The 18,997-nt window shown below is 36.6% G+C and overlaps 3 protein-coding genes across 5 annotated transcripts; all 3 read right to left on the bottom strand.

The window, feature by feature from the left end:
- On the bottom strand, nt 5,333-7,089 carry LOC18786414 (basic leucine zipper 23). Of its 3 annotated transcripts, XM_020556185.1 has the most exons (3): nt 6,955-7,088; nt 5,911-6,394; nt 5,633-5,788 (listed from the first exon to the last, which is right to left on the bottom strand). In XM_020556185.1, the coding sequence occupies exons 2-3, from the start codon at nt 6,365-6,367 to the stop codon at nt 5,784-5,786; spliced, it is 462 nt and encodes a 153-aa protein (XP_020411774.1). In that variant the 5' UTR covers nt 6,368-6,394; nt 6,955-7,088; the 3' UTR covers nt 5,633-5,783. The 3 variants fall into 3 exon arrangements, with proteins under 3 accessions (XP_020411773.1, XP_020411771.1, XP_020411774.1); XM_020556184.1 differs by having other exon boundaries at nt 5,333-6,419; nt 6,955-7,089; XM_020556182.1 differs by having other exon boundaries at nt 5,333-6,394; nt 6,955-7,089.
- Nucleotides 15,145-17,771, bottom strand: LOC109947152 (putative disease resistance protein At3g14460). Its single transcript, XM_020556664.1, has 2 exons — nt 15,524-17,771; nt 15,145-15,394 (listed from the first exon to the last, which is right to left on the bottom strand). The coding sequence occupies exons 1-2, from the start codon at nt 17,365-17,367 to the stop codon at nt 15,382-15,384; spliced, it is 1,857 nt and encodes a 618-aa protein (XP_020412253.1). The 5' UTR covers nt 17,368-17,771; the 3' UTR covers nt 15,145-15,381.
- LOC109947153 (putative disease resistance RPP13-like protein 1) lies at nt 17,387-18,190 on the bottom strand. The gene has a single exon (XM_020556665.1). The coding sequence runs from the start codon at nt 18,086-18,088 to the stop codon at nt 17,387-17,389; it is 702 nt and encodes a 233-aa protein (XP_020412254.1). The 5' UTR covers nt 18,089-18,190.

Genomic DNA, 18,997 nt, shown 5'->3' with positions numbered 1-18,997 from the left:
ATTCAGTTGATAATTCTCTTACTGTTCTCTCCCAGTTATCCCTTCCAGAGTCCGCTCACTCTGAAGGTAACAGGGGAAAAGTTTTGACGCTTTCTGACCAATGAGATACAAGTTGGATTATCGATTCGGGTGCTACTAATCATATGACCTATGATAAAGTTTTTTTTCCATTCTATGACTGCTCCTACTAAAACAAGTGTGCTACCACCAATGGCGAATCTAACTCAGTCATTGGGGCTGGTTCCATCATTCTTACTCCCACCATAAAACTTTGCTTGTTTATACTTTGTCCCATAATTTATTATCTACTGGACAAGTTATCGAACACTTACATTGTTGCATGCTCATGTTCTCTTCCTTTTGTTTGCTTCAGGATGTTCTTACCAGAAACATCATTGGGCGTGGTACTAAGAGATAGGGGCTTTACTATATGGATGACATTGCTGTTCTCTCCCAGGTCATGTTCATCAGGTTCGGGGGTGTTGTTAGTGACAAGCATAAAAAGATTTGGTTATGACATTGGCAGTTGGGTCATGTTTCTTTTGCTTATTTGCAGTCTTTAATTCCATCTCTATTCAGTGGACTAAATTTTTTTGATTTTCAGTGTGAGACTTGTATTCTTGAAAAAAGTCAATGAACTTTTTATCCACCTAGTTTGAATAAAAGCACATCTTCGTTTAATTTAATCCATTCAGATGTTTGGGGCCATATCCGATTATTACTGTTTTTGGTGTTCGGTGGTTTGTGATTTTCATTGATGATTGTACTCGGTTAACTTTGCTTTATGTTATGAAGCATAAATGTGAAGTTGGTTCTTTATTCAATAATTTTTACAAGATGATTCAAACTTAATATTCTTGTTCGATTAAAGTTGTTCATTCAGATAATGGAGGGGAATTTGTTAACCACACACTCGCAGACTTCTTCACTGACAAAGGCACTATCCATGAAACTATGTGTTCGCAGACTCCAAAACGGAATGGTATGGCCGAACGCAAAAATCGCTATATTCTTTAGACTGCCTAAGATTTCCTTATTGGGGGCTTGTTCCCCAAACCATTTGGACCGTAGTTATTTAATATGCTATCTATCTTCTTAGTCGTATGCCTTCACGTGTTTTGGGTTTCAAAACACCACTCCAGACATTGGTTGCTCATGTTCTTGTTTGTTCTCATCTTAATCTCACTCCGTGCATTTTTTTTAATTATGTGGCGTATGTCCATCTCAATAAATCTCACTGGACCAAATTAGATCTGTGTGCCCTCCGCTGTGTCTTTGTGGGTTTTACACCTCAACAAAAGAGTTACCAGTGTTACCATCCTTCTAGTAGCCGTTTTTATGTTACTATGGATGTTACGTTTGTGGAGAATGAAATGTTTTTTTCTTCTGTTAGACGTGCCCAATCATGTTCTTCATGGGGATAATACAGTAAAGGAAGCACATAATTGGTTTGAGATAGAAATACGGGGGAAAGAAGCACAAAATAGTGCACTGAAACTAGAGCCGCTCAGCTTAGTTGAGCCGAGCCAAGCAGCTGCTGGAAGCAGGCTGCTGACTAGTCTAGCAAAGCCGAACATGGCAGCAGTGATTCCGAATTGGATAGCAGTGACCCCCTATCTTGAACATACCTGCTAATGCTCTATTGAACATCCTTGAGGTAAGTCCTTCGGATCCCAGTGCTTCTCAAAATATTGTTGAAATTGTGAAAAAATTACCTACATGAGCAAATAGGGGAATACCACCAAACATATTCTCACTAGAAGGCAAGGTGAAATATGTCATTACTTATTATGTCTGCACACACAGATTGTCTTCTCAAGCTAAAGCATTTCTTAGTCAGATGGAAGGAATTAAAATTCCTAATTGATTGGAAGAAGCTTTGCAAAACACAAAATTGGTGGAAGCAATGAATGTGAAGATGGAAGCCTTACAGAAGAATGGAACATGAGAGATAGTTTCGCAACCTAAAGGAAAGAAACCTGTTGGATGTCGATGGGTGTACACAGTTAAGCATAAAGCTGATGGTACAATAGACAGATATAAAGCAAGACCTGTAGCCAAAGAGTATACGCACACGTATGGAGTGGTTATCAGGATATGTTTGCACCAGTGGCAAAAATGAATACGATGCGAGTTCTATAATTTAGATTGGTCTCTCAAACAACTTGATGTAAAGAATGCCTTTCTACATGAAGATCTAGAAGAAGAAGTGTACATGGACATGACACCTCGTTATGGTTGTCTAATAATAGTGGGAAGGTGTGTAGGCTTCGAAAGGCCCTTTATGGATTGAAGCAGTCTCCGCAAGCATGATTTGAGTGGTTCACTAAAGCAATGAAGAAGTGTGGATGTCATGAAGGTAACTCGAATCATACCCTATTTATCAAATGCAGGGATGGTAAGATTACTTTGCAGATAATCTATGTCGATGATATGGTAGTTATTGGTGATGATCTTGTTGAAATGAGTAAATTACAAAAGTACTTAGCTTCAGAGTTTGAGATGAAGGACTTGGGGGCTTTGAAGTATTTTTTGGGAATTGAAGTAACTTGCTCTGCTACTAGTATTTATCTCTCTCAAAATAAGTATGTTCTAGAGCTGTTAATAGAAACTGGTATGTTAGGGTGTGCACTAGCCGAAACTCTTATTGTGCAAAATCATCGCCTAGCAATCTATCCTGATCAAGTGCCAACCAACAAGGAGAGATATCAGAGGTAAATGGGAAGACTAATTTATCTTTCGCACACTAGATTAGATATCGCATATGCAATTAGTGTTGTTAGCCAGTTCATGCATTCTCCTAGTGAGGATCACTTAGCTGCAGTTATGAGGATTTTGAGTTATTTGAAGAAAGCTCTAGGCCGATGCTTGATATTCAGAAAACTAGGACATTTGGATGTCAAGGGTTATACAGATGCAGATTAGGCAGGTAATATAACAGATAGATGTTCTACATTAGATTACTTCACTTTCATTGGAGGTAATTTGGTTACATGGCGAAGTAAGAAGTATAATGTAATGGCTCGTTCTTTCGCTGAGGCAGAATACAAGGGCATTGCACAAGGAGTTTGTGAGCTTCTTTGGCTAAGAATACTCTTGTTTGAAATTGGTTTTCCACTAAAGAAAGTCTTGGAGCTTTATTGTGACAACCAAGTTGCGAGAGAGATAGCAAATAATCCAATTCAACATGACTTAACTAAGCTTGTTGAAGTGGATAAGCATTATATCAAGGAGAATCTGGTAGAAAAGCTAATCAATATAACATTTGTAAAGTAAGAAGAACAATTGGTAGATGTCTTAATGTATGCGGTGTTAGCAAAGGTTTTTCATGACTCTCTTGACAAGTTGAGTATATGAGACATCTACGCACCAATTTGAGAAGGAGTGTTGGCGTGAGCCATAGTTCAGGGATCCCGTGATCCTTGATTTTCTGGTGTATTCACGTCACCTAATTAGAACAGTTTTCTAGTTAGGATTCCTTGTAATTAGCTAATTACTTTTCCTTATAGAAAAAGTCAACTTGTACTTATATATATATCCTCCTCTTGGAGAAATATAATATCATTTACAATTATACTAGACTTACCACATTTTTATACCACATTGTGTACCACCTCTTTAATAGAGGTTGAACCCACCAATACAATGAAGCCCACCTTTATTAGAGAGGCAGTACACAATGTGGTATAAAATGTAGTAAGCATATCATTTTCTATTATTCAATCCTTCTGTGTTTAGTTTGAGTGTTAGCTTTATGGCCGAATTATAAAAATAGTTGCTAAAATTCAGTTTTTCTTCTAGTTCGTGTAGTTTTAAATTAAAACTTTTAATTTTATAAATTTCGCTCCTTTAATTGGAAAACAATAGTTAATTGGAGAACATGAACTTATTAACCTTGAGTTAAAAATAAAGGGAACTGCAGTAAACAATGAGAGCTTTTACAATGAGGAGTTAGAGCTTATTTGGGGTTACAAACTTTTTGACTAGTCTAATTTAATTTTAGTTAACATTAACGTCATTTCAACCCAACATTGGGCTTAGGGTTGCAAATATGAATTTTGAGATAAATTTTGGGTTTGGGTTTCAATGTTATATCCAAACTATCGATTGAAAACGACTAAATATTGTTGGTGTGACATGTTACCTATAATTAAGTGAGACAATCCAAAAAATCTAAAATGCATAATTTGTACCGCAACATGTTCTCTTTTCATCAATTGATTAAGATAATTTAGGTCATATCCTTGTATTGCAATCTTTAGACAAACAAACTAAAGAGCTAAAAGGAAAATATTTGCCTCCTTCTACAGGAGGTAAGAACTAAATTCATGCAAATTACAATTTGACATGTATATATGTGTTTTTGATGATAGAAAGAGGTAAGAACTAAATTTATGCGAATTACAATTTGACCTGTGTGCATTATATGTGTTTAGGATGAATTATCTTTGTATATGTGTCAAAATTAAAAACTTGTCAAATTACAAAAATATCCATATTACAAGGATTATTTTGGTAATTTCGCATAGCTTTCTTCCAGGAAAACAGAGTCACGCTGACATAATTGCAACAGCAGTGACTCCTTGATAAGAAAAATAGATCTTTATTTTTTTTGGGTTACATTAAAAAAGTTCTTATTGAATTTACAGTTTCGAAGCATGAGTTTCTCTTTTCCTTTTATTCTATTATTTCTTTTGTTCTTTCACAAGGTAGCTAATTTCGTCAAGCATGCTCTGCTTTCGTCAATAATTTCATTGAAGCTAACGGCAAAGCTGATGCAATACCATTCCTTGTTGAGACCTTCTAAGATTTCAAAGCAAGTTACAAATTTTATAGAGCTAAGAGAATTATGGAAACTAGCAACATCATGGAAAGGGCACCAGACGAGTTTGATGACGTCTTTTCATTTTGGATGAGGAAATGGTGTTTGTATGCTGAAATGAGAAACAGTTCCATTGAAATTTGAAACAGACTGAAAGATTTTGACTCGAGATTCTGAAATGACGAACATGCAGAGGTGAAAAGTTTTGTTCACTCATAACTTCATCTTTATCTCCATCTTGGGGGAAAGTTGCAAAAAATTAATGTAGCCATCATCAGCTTTCTCTGTTGTAACATTCAATCAACTAGTCCCAATTTAATAATAATTCAGTAGGAACACTGCATGCATTGAGAACTTCAAAAGAAAACTTAGTTTGCCAAAGATACATGACTCATTTTCGATGCAAATGGTTTTCTTTCTACATCTCAGTTGATCCTAGGATGACATTATCCTCATTAGTGATTGAGTTCCATGTCACTTCATGTTCTGAAAGTTATTGACTAAAAGAACTTTCATAAACAAAAATTCATTAAACATAGATCAAGAAACAAAGAGAGGAAGTCTTATATACACGATGGATATGATATAAGTTATTCAGAGAAACCAAAACTACAAACATTATCAACAAGTATGCTACTTTATTGACCTAAATACGTATCACATTAAAGGATCTTAAATATGGACATCACAATGGCACTCATATATTTTAAATACTATATTAATCTATTACTCTTAAAATATGTTATAGCAATAGGTAGTAGTATAAAGATATTTGCTCTGGTATAGAAGAAACTTACATGCTATATTTACTCAGCTTCTGTTGCCAATGATACCAAGGTTTCTACTATGTGTAGAGTTTTGTACTGCACTTGCCATCTCATTTGTATTTGCTTGGCAATCAATTACTGCAGGCTGACAATTTCCTCCTACTGGCACCATTGCTTTCGCACTGGTGCTGATACTAGCCTGCATTGATGGCCCAACAGGTGAACAGAAGCATGGTAAATCTGTTTGACAACAAAGTCCAACTGCCCGAGCAGTAAACTGCGGATTACAATCAATTTCCGTTGGAACAGAAGAAGTCTTACACTGATTTTGGAAGGGGAAAGCACCCAACTCATGATCAATCTTTCCTCTAAGGTCCAGAAACACGCTTTTCAGCCTTAAAAACTCTGTTTCAAGAATTGCCTGCCCCTGTATTTTTCTAACAAGTTGCTGGTTCAACAGCCTCAATTTCTTCACTTCCTCTTCTAAGTAAGCTGTATGTGCCTTCTTTTTCTCCCTGTACTTTCGAACTGCTTCTCTATTTCTGGAAGGCCTTCTTCTTCGTGGTCTGGGAACGGAATGCTCTTTATTCTTAGCACCATCATCATCTTCCGACGGAAGAACTTGGGTATGGGTGTGGTAGCAAGTATGTGTATGTGCAGCATCAGGGCCAGGTGGGTTGCAAGTGTGAGTGTGAGTGCAAGTCCGGGTATTCTTCAGAAATTCATCAACAAATGTATCTACAGCCTGGTCTGAAGTCCCTACCTCCCCATCATCCATGTTTTCTTTGATTACTTAAAATAAGAACTGTTTGGAGCCAAATACCAAGTTTCTGTTTATTGGTCAATTAACTATAAAGCTACAAACTTTATGCAATTTATAAGAACTTCATGCATAATCGAACCAAACCACACAATTCTTACCAAAAAATACGAGGGCTCCACTAGAATCAAATTAAATATAATTCAAGAATACAAGCACAGCAGCACAGCACTCGGAACAAAATATATGAATTACCAACACCATCATATGTTCTAATGAACCAAAATCTCTCTTAAAAGCGACTTATTTGAACCCATAAGCAGAAACAACCCTGATATGCACTCAGAAGTTGAGGGTTTAAACTGAAAGCAGGGTTTTTCAGCAATTCAAAAAAGATATTAGATCAATCACAGAGACAAAATTATGGTACAGATCAATACAACTAGTGAAGAGAATCCAGACATCAAGTGGGGCTATATGATGGAACAGAACATAAAAAAGCAGACTTTCGTGCAGAATATAAGAAAAGCAAGAATATGATTTTTATCAGATTGTGAGGCAGAAAATTCTGGAAATCTTTGTCGCAGCAAGTATGACGTAGTTACCTGATTTCTAGGGTAAGATTCTGTGACCTTGATGGTTCATCTATCTGCCATCTTTACTCCATTGAAGAAGAAATAAGCATCTCTGGAGTATTTTTCATGTCTGTTGTCCCTTCGCGGATAAATGTCAACTAAACGTTGCCTTTTTATTTTAGTTTTATCTTTAGATAATAGACACTAGGGGTGCGGGGTACTAGTTTGGCCGAACCAATGAAACAGGCTATTCGCATTATAATTTCCGGTTTAGTTTGGTTTTTTATCAATAAATTTTTTTTTAATGGTTTAAACTGAATTAAACTGAATAGCTAGACTGGACTGTGAATTTTGCAAACCAATTCAAACGGAACGAGACTGTCCACTTTTATATTTATTTTATTTTACGTGTGTAATTCTCTTCTTGGATAATAATTATATAAAAATGTTGAATTTAAAGTTTGAAAATATTGATATTTGAATTTGTAATTAAAGTAGTTATTGACGTAAAGTTTGATTTAATGTTGAATTTTAGGATAGTTTGATATGCTATAAAATGAAAACTATGTAGCAAGTTATGATTTTTTGTTGTTGTTGTTGTAATTGGACTAATAAAGTTAAAGAAATGTAGAAGAAAAAAGGATTGGGTTTAGGACCAAACCAAACCAAATATAATCTTCCATAATTGGTTTGATTTGGTTTGGTTTCCTCATTAATTTTGTCAAAATTGAACCAAACCAAAACCGTTCTATTGTAATTAATTTTGCCTATGTTTTCTGGTAAAACCATTCCAATCAGGATTGTGCTTGCCCCTAATAGACATGACATCCTTTCCGTATTTGAGCTATTTGAAGAATCGTATTTTCAATTTTATCATTTAAGTACCATATTTGGTGTTTTCAAAATTATTGCATTGTAGTTTTGCAGTTAGATTGATTGTTGGAAAATCCGTTTCAGTCATGATGTGGCACACATGGATCCACATTGTTTTCTTAAGTGAAATAAATTATTAATAAAAATTAAAAATTGAATTAAAAAAGCAGATCTAGATTAAACTAAATGCTCATTTCCTCTCTCTTCATCTCTTCCAGCAACCTCCTCTGTCATCCAACATTCCCCAACCCCGTGACGCCTAACCACCAAGAGTCCGTCAACCTGCTGATCACCCTTTTCTGTCACTCCCTCCTCTCTTGTCTCTTCCAACATCCCGATTCGCCACTGACATGGCACAAGTGGTACCTTTGTCTATTCATAGTAAAAACAACTATAGTGTGCAATAGAAAATTGAAGGGATAGAAAAGAATATCTAAAGACAAAGTGTTTGTGGCTTAAGTGGTTAAGAATAGTTACTCCTGCACTTGTGATAATTTCCACAAACACCATTTGAACTATTTATGTGCGCAATTTTAACCTATAAATAAATTTGTAATACATTACTTCATTTTTACATTTAGTAAAAATCTTTTCTTTATATTTACAATTACAATTACAATTGTTATAAGGTATTTTGGTGAAAAATATCAAGGTCCTTAAAGGGACAGATAATGGGTTATGATCCCAAACTCACAAGATTTTTATAATATTTACTCCTAAACATGGAAAGAGAAAGAATTCAGGGCATGTTTACGTATCAGTACTGGAGAAAGTAAGGAATCAGATAATTTAGGAATCGGGGAACTACTGAATCGGTATGGGAAGAATCATTCCCATTAAGCTGTTTACTAAACATACGAAATTAGTAAAGGAATGGGGTTGATTCCCATTGTTATTGTTTACTAATTTTCATGAATCAGAATCCAAATTAATTTGATTACTAAAATGCCCTACACATTTTCACCACATCACATATATAAAATTCACCCAAAACCAAAAGCTATAGGAAAAGGGGTTTTGAATTAATCAGTAAGAGGGAATCCGTTATCAAAGAAAATTATCAGCAATTTATTCTGAACCAAAAGCTAGACAAGCTAACCTGGCTAAGAAATCTTTGATCAAGTGAGATAAAATTCACAAAAGAAGTCACCTAAGGGCTAAGCAGTTGCAAAGAGCACATCCAAAACTAACATAAGCAAATAAAATTCACAAAATAAACTCCAATAAATATTTATCTTTCACCTACGTAACTAGTAAATAATCAAATAATAATAATTTGCATAATCTAAGCGTGCATAGACATAACCCGCAGCACATACAACAAATATTATTCGAAGGTAGACAATCAAAGCATTTATAGTAACACGTAGTTTCCTCTTTGTGGACAAACTTAATCGAGCCATTTGTCTACATGACATTAAAATATGTATATTATTCAAGATATCAAAAGATTCTGTGATATGAAAAATATATATATCTGTGATATGAAAAACAGTTTAACATATGTGAAAAGATTCTGATCAACACAAGACATCGAAATTTGTAAAAGGATATTGGGAAAAACCAAAAACTAAAACAAAAAAGAAACAGCTGATCTATGGCATGAAGGCTTTTCCTCTTTTCCTTTTCTGATCAACACAATGCGAGGTGAGACCCAGAAATATTTGTGACAATAATAAAAATATTAGTTACCTAAGCCTAATCCTTGTTCTGTATATGACAACAATAGAATTATGGAATGGAAGGGAGACTGTAGTAATTATCACGTAAGTAGTAATTATCACATATCCATTGATTGGAACTCCAAACGGCAGCAATCACTTTGTAGTAATTACCTAAACAAACTGCAAGTCTTAGAATAGTAACACTAAGAAATTCATAAACAGAAGATAATGACATTCCACTTTGACAAAATAATAATAATTAATAAAAGGTTCTTAGGACGATAACCCCCACAAGTTAAGGGAATCATCAACCCCCATTAGTTGAGGAAATGGTCAAAGTACATTTCATACGATTGTCAATAATACCTCAAATGGTTTACTAGTTGAAAGCCCTACACCAAAATTCAAAATTAAATGCAAACTAGCCTAACTACAAAATAATAAAATCTTGTTAAATCACAAGTAAAAACATGAAGAAATTCCTTGGAATATTAAGCTTTAGACAAAAACTGACGCTGCAATTGGAACTCCAAACAGCAGCAATCACTTTGTAGTAATTACCTAAACAAACTGCAAGTCTTAGAATAGTAACACTAAGAAATTCATAAACAGAAGATAATGACATTCCACTTTGACAAAATACATTCTGCACCAGCTATAAGATTTTCCAAACCCAACGCCATCTCTCTTCATTCATATACTACCAACATGGTTAACTATGACAATATCATCAATTTATTTATCCATGATCATACTTTGTTTTGCGATGAATGTGAAGACAGAAGATAGAAGAAAAAGAAAAAGGTGGATAGATAGATAGATGGAGTGACTTACATAGTTTCTGCTGCTCCAGGGAGGCTGTGTTGTAACGTTAAGGGTTTGAGTTGTTTGAACTCCTTCTGGCGTGTATTTTTATTTTTTTTAGGGTTTGAGTTATTTTGGAATTATAGTAAAGTGGTAAGGGTATTTTTGGAAGTTAATAAGAGAAAGCAGGAATGGGAATCGTATCGACTAGTCCCCCCTAGTCGATCTGATACCTAGTTTTGAGGGAATGTGATTACGGATTTTGAGGTGGGGCCCACTTATTTTTTTCATTCCTGATTGCAAGTAAACGCAGGGGAAGTCAGGAATGGAAATCATTCCCTTTCCTCCCATACCCATTACTGATACGTAAACATGCCCTCAGTTGAATTATCACTATACGGAAAAAGTATCTGCTACATAATGTGCAGAGTAATATTGACAGTTTAATACATTGCTTGTGTGTTTGTAATCATGTAGCATATTCAAGGGTTCTTGGCCGCAAGCCTGCAGAACATAGAGTTAGCGAAATCCTAGCTTACTTAGGATATTTATTTCCTAGTTTATTAGGATTATATTTATTTCCTTTTTGTACAGATATTGTGTAATTAGGTTTTTATCGTGTTTCCGAGTTTAACTCTACTAGGGTTACATCCTTGTACTATAAATACTTTCTTTTGGAGAATGAAATACAACTTGAAAAATATTCTACCCATATTGTTTGACTTGGCATCAGAACCAACTTTTCTGGTGACCTGTGTGTTGTGCCCACCCGTGTTCTATCCCCATATTTTTTTTTCTCTACCTGTGCCATATGTGCCCTCCTAGGTTTGTGTGTTGTGTTGTCGTGTTCTTAAAACTAGAAATCTGAAAATATGGAAAAGTAGAAATCCTACTAGAATTTGGAAAACTAGAGAATCTAGGAAACTAATAAATTTAGGTCATACGCGTCCTGCATCATTCTCTCCCTGCGAAAAGAACTAGACTCCGACAAGTAAACAACCACAAAAGGTAAATTAATGACGACAATGTCGACTTCCAGTATGAATAATAGGGGACGAGGGTCAGCAATCATCAATGCCCAGGTCATAGACATCTTCGACATGCTCCACAATCTCACAAAGCTCACTAGCAGGAGTGTTGATAGTTAAAGTTTGCTGCAAAAAACGAGAGGCAATATGTCCTTTGGCAAGGCAATGGAAATATTCAGCGCAAGCATTAGTAGAAATAGCTGGTCCTTTGTTAGGTGGTGGTGCAGGCAGGTTAGATGGTCCTGAAAACCCTGTCTGCATATCCATAGTGGGAAGAGTTTGGTTGGCAATTGCAAGTTGACCATAATATCCTGAATGTTGTGGCGACAAATATGTCTCAGCTTTCAAGGCTTGGCAATAGGCGTCCTCCAACACATCCGGACGTGACCTACTTACCTTGTGTTTGAGATCATCCCTAAGGCCATGAATAAAATGAGAAACTTTAACTGCGATCTCTTCCTGCAAGTAGAGCGCAACTTGTGCTCCACAAAGAGAGAATAATAGTCTTAGATTGTTGAAGTACTCTCGAAAAGAGTCCATAATTGATCTAACAATTGGTGACGATAAAAAGATGGAAGGTATTGTTCTCGAAGTTTCAATTTCATCTCATCCCATAAAATCATATAGGTTTGTCTGAGTTGTTGAAGATGGTGCTCTGTGGCCTTCCAGTTTTGCTTTGCAGATTTTACCAGTTTAAGTTTAGCGAATCGGATCCGTTTAGCATCAGACATATCATACCATTCAAAAAAATCTTCCATAGGCGATATCCAATCAACAAAGAGAGTAGCATCCCCGCTACCATCGAAGTTGGTAGCGGTAGGCTTGGCATGATAGGTGATCTCAAAGCCCAAGTTTCTATGGATGACGTTCTGTTCGTTGGGTCAGGGCGGCGGGGAAGGGATAGTGGCGTCCATTAGAGGAGAACCCATCGTATGTTGGGTATAATGTGGTTTAGGCGCAGATCCAACGGAAAAAATTGATTCATACCGAACCATAGATGTCCCTACAGAAGATGATGGAAGGCCCAGTTGGCCTTGGAACTTGGAATCCATACACGGAATAGGAAGGAGACTAGCTTGTGGAGAAGGTGTGAATGAACCGGAGAGAATGTCGGATGTGGAGGATGGCTCAGGAGTCGCGATTGAGATGTGGATGACAAGCAGCGTCACGGAAGCTTGTAACCTGGCAATATCTGTTGATATGGATGAAAATTCAGTCTTTTGATCAGCCATCAATTTGGCGACCTGATTTCCCAATTTGGTGAGATTCGTAGAAATTTTCACCTTCAATTCCTAATGTTGTTCAGCTAAATTGGCAACGGTGATGTTAGGAGCCATGACGATAAGTAGGGGCAACGAAGCAGAGTAACAATGGCAAAGCAAAAGGTTCTGAATACCAATTGATGTAGTACAACCCATAGGTGTTACATTAAGCACTTAAACAATAGAACACAGAAGAATATAAGAGACTGAGGAGAAGAAATATAGATTGAAAAGACGAGATAAAGGGCAGAAACAATATAACAAAGAAGAATATCGGAGATTGAGGAGAAGAAATATAGATCGAAGGGACGAAATCAGAGAGTTCTAAGAAAAGGTTTACTCAACATTCAAATCTCAATTTTGAAGAACTATATGGGGGTATTTGTAGCAAACTAAATCCTAGACATAATAGGATAAAAATCCCTTGCTAAAACAGAAATCCTAACCAAAATAAAATAGGAAACTTAACTAGAAGTATGGAGATCTGGAAAAGTAGAAATCCTATTAGAATTTGGAAAACTAGAGAATCTAGGAAACTAACAAACACATTAGGAAACTAATAAATTTAGGTCCTACGTGCCTTGCATCGTAAAAGGAAAATATTTGCTTCCATCAACCAATACATCACTAGCCCACACAGAGGTATTTTCAAAAAAACAAATGCCCAAGTCAAGATTGTAGCTCCATCTTGCAAGACAGTCAGCAAGATAACCTAGACACCAACTGCTAAGTCCATTTCAATGATGAGCCTATTGACACCTTTATCCAAAGCCATTTTGAGACCAAAAAATAGACCCCATAACTCAACTTCAAGAACTTGGCCGAACCATTGAAACAGGAGGATCCACATAAGGGTAAGAGGAGTCAATTGACCCCTGCAAGCCCGGAATCCACCATTGGAGGCGAAGATGTTGACCCCTGCAAATTGCCCCTAAATTGCTTGATGAAATGCTCCAGAGAGCAGCACAGGAGGCAAATTACTTTATTTCCATTTTCAACATTTAAGTAAATGGTGTAATAAATAAATGAAAGTAAAAGGACAAAGACATTTATTTATTACTTCATTTACTTAAGTTTACAATGTAAATAAGGAAGTACCTCACATTTGGATTCAAATAAAAATATACTAGAAAATCAAATTCCTACCAAATCAAAATAAAAAATCGGTTTTAGTGCAAAATACGATTTAGGCTAAAAATGATGGCTTTTAAGTCAATATATACTTCATACTAAAATCCCATAAAATTAAGTTTTCTTATTTGATGTGTAAGGAATAAGAGCCGCCAAAAATTATCTGGAGAAAATGATTATTCTGAAAAATATTTTTCATACTTAGCCAATATTTTTACTTAAAATAATTTTTCATGTATGATATGAATGCATGAAGGGACCTAAGGTCAATCTAGGTAAAAAGCCTTAAGAATAACCTGACTCTTATGTCTTGAAGAAATATTTGCTTGAATAAGCTCCCTTTAAGACAATACTCATAAGGGTCCAAAGTTTGAGAGCTAGAATCCAAAAGAAATGTAGATAAAGCCCCAAATCAAAACTATGACGGACCTAAAAAATTATGTAAGTGCCCTAAAATGAGCAAGATTACGATAAGATATGCCAGTTCTTAATTTTATCAAAATTGAACCAAACCAAAATCGTTCTATTGTAATTAATTTTGCCTCTATTTTCTGGTAAAACCATTCCAATTAGGATTGTGCTTGCCCCTAATAGACATGACATCCTTTCCGTATTTGAGCTATTTGAAGAATCGTGTTTTCAATTTTAACAGTTAAGTACCATAGTTGGTGTTTTCAAAATTATTGCATTGTAGTTTTGCAGTTAGATTGATTGTTAGAAAATCCGTTGTTTTCTTAAGTGAAATAAATTATTAATAAAAATTTAAAATTGAAATAAAAAAGCAGATCTTGATTAAACTAAATGCTCCTTTCCTCTCTCTTCATCTCTTCTAGCAACCTCCTCTGTCATCCCCAACATTCCCCAGCCTCGTAACGCCTAACCCATCCTAACCACCAAGAGTCTGCTAACCCGCTGATCACCCTTATCTGTCACTCCCTCCTCTCTTGTCTCTTCCAACATCCCGATGCGCCACTGACATGGCACAAGTGGTACCTTTGTCTATTCGTAGTAAAAACAACTATAGTGTGTAATAGAAAATTGAAGGGATAAAAAATAATATCTAAAGATAAAGTGTTTGTGACTCAAGTGGTTAAGAGTAGTTACCTCTGCACTTGTGATAATTTCCACAAATACCATTTGAACTATTTATGTGCGCAATTTTAACCTATAAATAAATTTGTAATACATTGCTTCATTTTTTATTTAGTAAAAATCTTTTCTTTACATTTACAATTACAATTACAATTGTTATAAGATATTTTGGTGAAAACTATCAAGGTCCTTAAAGGGACAGATTATGGGTTATGATCCCAAACTCACAAGATTTTTATAATATTTACGCCTAAATATGGAAAGAGAAAGAATTCAGTTGAATTATCACTATGCGGAAAAAGTATCTGCTACATAATGTGCAGAGTAATATTGACAGTTTAATACATTGCTTGTGTGTTTGTAATCATGTAGCATATTCAGGAGTTCCTGGCTGCAAGCCTGCAGAACATAGCAGAGAATATAGGCTGCGGATCCTCTGGCAGTCACACACATCCATGCACAACCCTGAGTTTGGTACTTTTATTTGATGCCATTTTAAATCATGGATGCAGGGGTGCAAAGAAGTTGAGAGTAGTAAGAAGCACTTAAAAAGCAAACCTCCATATATTTTAGGGCTCCGGTTGGGTGTAAATCATGGATTGTTTACAACTCATAACTGCATGGAGAATAAATGGTTTACAGGATGTGTAAAGCTATGCTAAAATATGAATGCCATTGTAAAGGGAACGAAAATATATGAATGCCACTTTTTCAGGGAATCAGAAAGCACAACTCACAAAACTACCTCAAATGTACATAGGGAATGTTTTCAATCTTGGACCAATCCTCTCCCTTGTCCCGCTCACACCGATGTTGAAGAAGATGACAATAACGAATAGATAGGTCACCAAGCATAGCTGGCAGCCCATTCATTGGCAAAGATTGGAGCTTATCACACTCACTAATAACCAATTTTTGAAGTGAGTCGAGATTCTGGAGCGCCTCCGATATGGATTCAAGATCAGGGAGTCTTTGGACAACAAGAGAGGTTAGAGTGTGTGGAAGAAGATACTCATTTGAAAACGACACGAGGCCAGGAAATCCACCAATGGTGAGATCATGAAGAGATTTGAGTTTGTGAAGTTTCCACTCATCTACAGGATTAAGCATTTCACAATCTGTAACTGTCAGTAATCTTAAATTGGTGGGCAGTCCCGACTTTGGCAAGGATATGAGACTTGGACAAAAAGATATCTCCAATTTTTGAAGCCGTTTGAGTTTGTAAATAAACTCAGGTAGGAACTTGAGCTTCTCACATTCAAAAATTCTAACTGACTTCATGTTGGTTGGCAACCCACCCACTGGAAAATGCTCAAGAAGGGGGCATCTAATTACTTCCAAGGTCTCAAGATTTACGAGGTTGACAAGGTTCAATGGTAAGGTCTGGAGTTTAGAGCAATCACCAATCTCAAGACGCTCTAGTGTTGTGGGTAATTCACCACTTGGGAAGGACATGAGAGAGGGGCAGTTGTCTATCTCCAAAAACTGAAGAGTCATGTTGTCTTTGATCATTAAACCCCCAGGCAGTGATGTTAGAATTTTGCAGTAGTAAACTTTCACATGTTTCAGAGTAGTAGGCAAGTTTCCTTCCTCAAGAAATGATATCAAAGAGGAACATTTATGTATGTCCAAATACTCAAGACAATTGTTGTTGTGTAACACCTCCTTCGGAAGGCTCTTAAGACCGCCACAGTCACCAATTACAAGACGCTTAAGCATGGAGGGAAACCCTGTATCTGGAAATGATTCAATCTTTGGACACCATTCAATCCTCAACTCTGTAAGAAACTTAAGTTTGTAAAGCTCATCTGGAAACTTCAACAGGCTCTCAGAATGTTTTAAACTCAAATAGTTAAGCACAGGAGGCAGCTTATCAGCTTCATTGGGAAAAGCAACAAATTGAGGACAATTGGAGATTGTCAAGCGTTGGAGGGATGCAAGATCTGTCAGTCCAACTTGCTCATTTGACAACTGATTAAGTTCAGAAAAGCTATCAAGACTCAATTCTTCAAGCTTTGTGGAAAGTCGTATAAAGCCCTCAGGCAGTGACTTGACATGTGAAATATGATTCAGGCGCAGAGAGCTCAGTGAGGTTAGTTCATTCATACATCCCAGTAATTCAGCATTAGAATCTGACACGGACAATGTACAAAGTCCCATTAGCCTTGGAAGTGCAGCCAATTTTTCGCAACCATCTATCTCAAGACCTTCCAATGAAGGCAGGGTAACAGGAAGATCTTCAAGCTCTTTGCAACCTACGAGGACAAGCTGTTGAAGGCTAGGGAATTGTACAGGTTCTAAGTTTCCAAGTTTAGGATGATGAGAAAAACTAGTCAAAGCCCCACAATACTTGATGCGCAGTTTTTTCAGGGAAGCAAATCCATGAGAGAACTTTCTTAACTTTGGACATCTGAATATAGAAAGCTCGCGAAGGCCAGGAATTCCTTGAAGTCTTCCATCTTCTAAAGATGACCATAACTCCCACTCTTTCATGTTCTCAAATTTCAAAGTTTCCAAAGACGGAAAAGGAATTGTGAAAGCATCACCATCCCCATAAAAATCAAGTCCGACATGATTTATTCCATCCATTGCTTCAATTACAAGATCTTTAAGAGAAGGCAGTTGGCCAAGGGATGGTAAAGATGTGCATTTTGCACAACCTTTGAGATGCAGCTATACCATGCCAGTGTATAGGATCACACATCCAACTTGGAAATTTTGTACCACCATAGTAGCTAATGGTGAGTTTACTCAAGTTTTCATGAGGCTCTAATGCATCCAATACATCTGTCTCAATTTGTTCATTTCGCGAATCATCATCACTGCTCCATTCCATAACTAGTTCATCAAGGTGTTGCTTAACCTGCATTTTCGCCCGAATTGCATCCCCAACACTGACTTCATGCAAACCAGAAATGGAAAGTGAACCTCGAAGATGTGACAAGTCTTTTAACTCTGCTATCCCTGATCCGATGTGTTTCCCCACAACAAAATCTGAGAGTGTTTGAAGGTTAATCAATCTTCCCATTCTCAGAGGCATACTCTTCAGCCTAGTTCCTAGAATATTGAGATGCCGTAGATTCCTTAGGTTTCCCATATCTGTAGGCAGCGTGGTAAGAGATACGCATCGAAATAATATCAATGTCTGCAGATTGTATAGGTTGCTTGTTGACTCAGGCAACTCTTTTATTTCACAATGAGATAGATTGAGGTACCTAAGATTTTTCAAATTGCCAATTGAATCTGGCAACTTAGCTATGAGATAACCACTAAAGGATAGAACACGCAAGAATCTAAGTTTAGGCATCATATCATGAGGAACCTTGTGGGTCAAGCTGCTCAGATTGAACCCTTGCAATGGGTCTAACGGTAGAAAGGTTCGCAAACACTCAACTTTGCTGAATGGCTCAAATTTCTGAAAAACATCTTCATGTTTACGAACATATGATAAGTGACGAGTTTTTGTGGGCTCGCTATTATTCTCTGCATTTTCCTCCAACCTGAAAAATGTTTTTCCAGAAACAGATTGAGCTAGATCATGGATGAGATCGTGCATCATAAATCGTGACTTGTCATTGATGCATTGTTGGAAGAAGGACCTTGATAATAATTCAGAAACATACTTTCCAGCTACATCTTCAATTCTTTTATTTCCCTCGGGCTCCTGCACAAAACCCTCTGCCATCCATAACAGGATTAGCCTCTCTATGTCATATTCATAGTCCTTAGGAACCATTGAGCAATATGCAAAGCATCGCTTCAAAATCCCAGGGAGGTGATACTAGCTTAACCTTAGAGCTGGTAGAATGTTGTTGTCTGGCAGTTCCCAAATTTTGTTATTCAAGATGTCATTCCAAAAACTCTCATCCGGTTGAGGTTCAGCGCGCAGGAGACCCCCAAGTGCCTTTGCTACCAAAGGCAACCCTTTACACTTCTCTACTATTTTCTTGCCAATCGCTTTCAAGTTTTGATAGGCATCTAAATTCCTGTTTTCAAACACAATTTGTTCAAATAATGACAGACAATCATTTTCCGACAGTGCCTTCAAATGGTAAGGTAGAACAGTGCCCACAAGTGATGCAACTTTTTGAGAGCGTGTTGTGATTATAATTCTACTCCCTGGAGCACCAACTCTGAAAGGTTTTTGTAACTTGTCCCAACTTTCATACTCCTCATTCCAGACATCATCCAAAACCAGCAGAAATTTCCTTTTGTTCAA

The sequence above is a fragment of the Prunus persica genome, chromosome G2 (genome assembly GCF_000346465.2).
Source record: "Prunus persica cultivar Lovell chromosome G2, Prunus_persica_NCBIv2, whole genome shotgun sequence".
NCBI lineage: Eukaryota > Viridiplantae > Streptophyta > Magnoliopsida > Rosales > Rosaceae > Prunus > Prunus persica.
The sequence above is the reverse complement of the archived record's forward strand: the minus strand, read 5'-3'. Positions and strand labels throughout refer to the sequence as shown.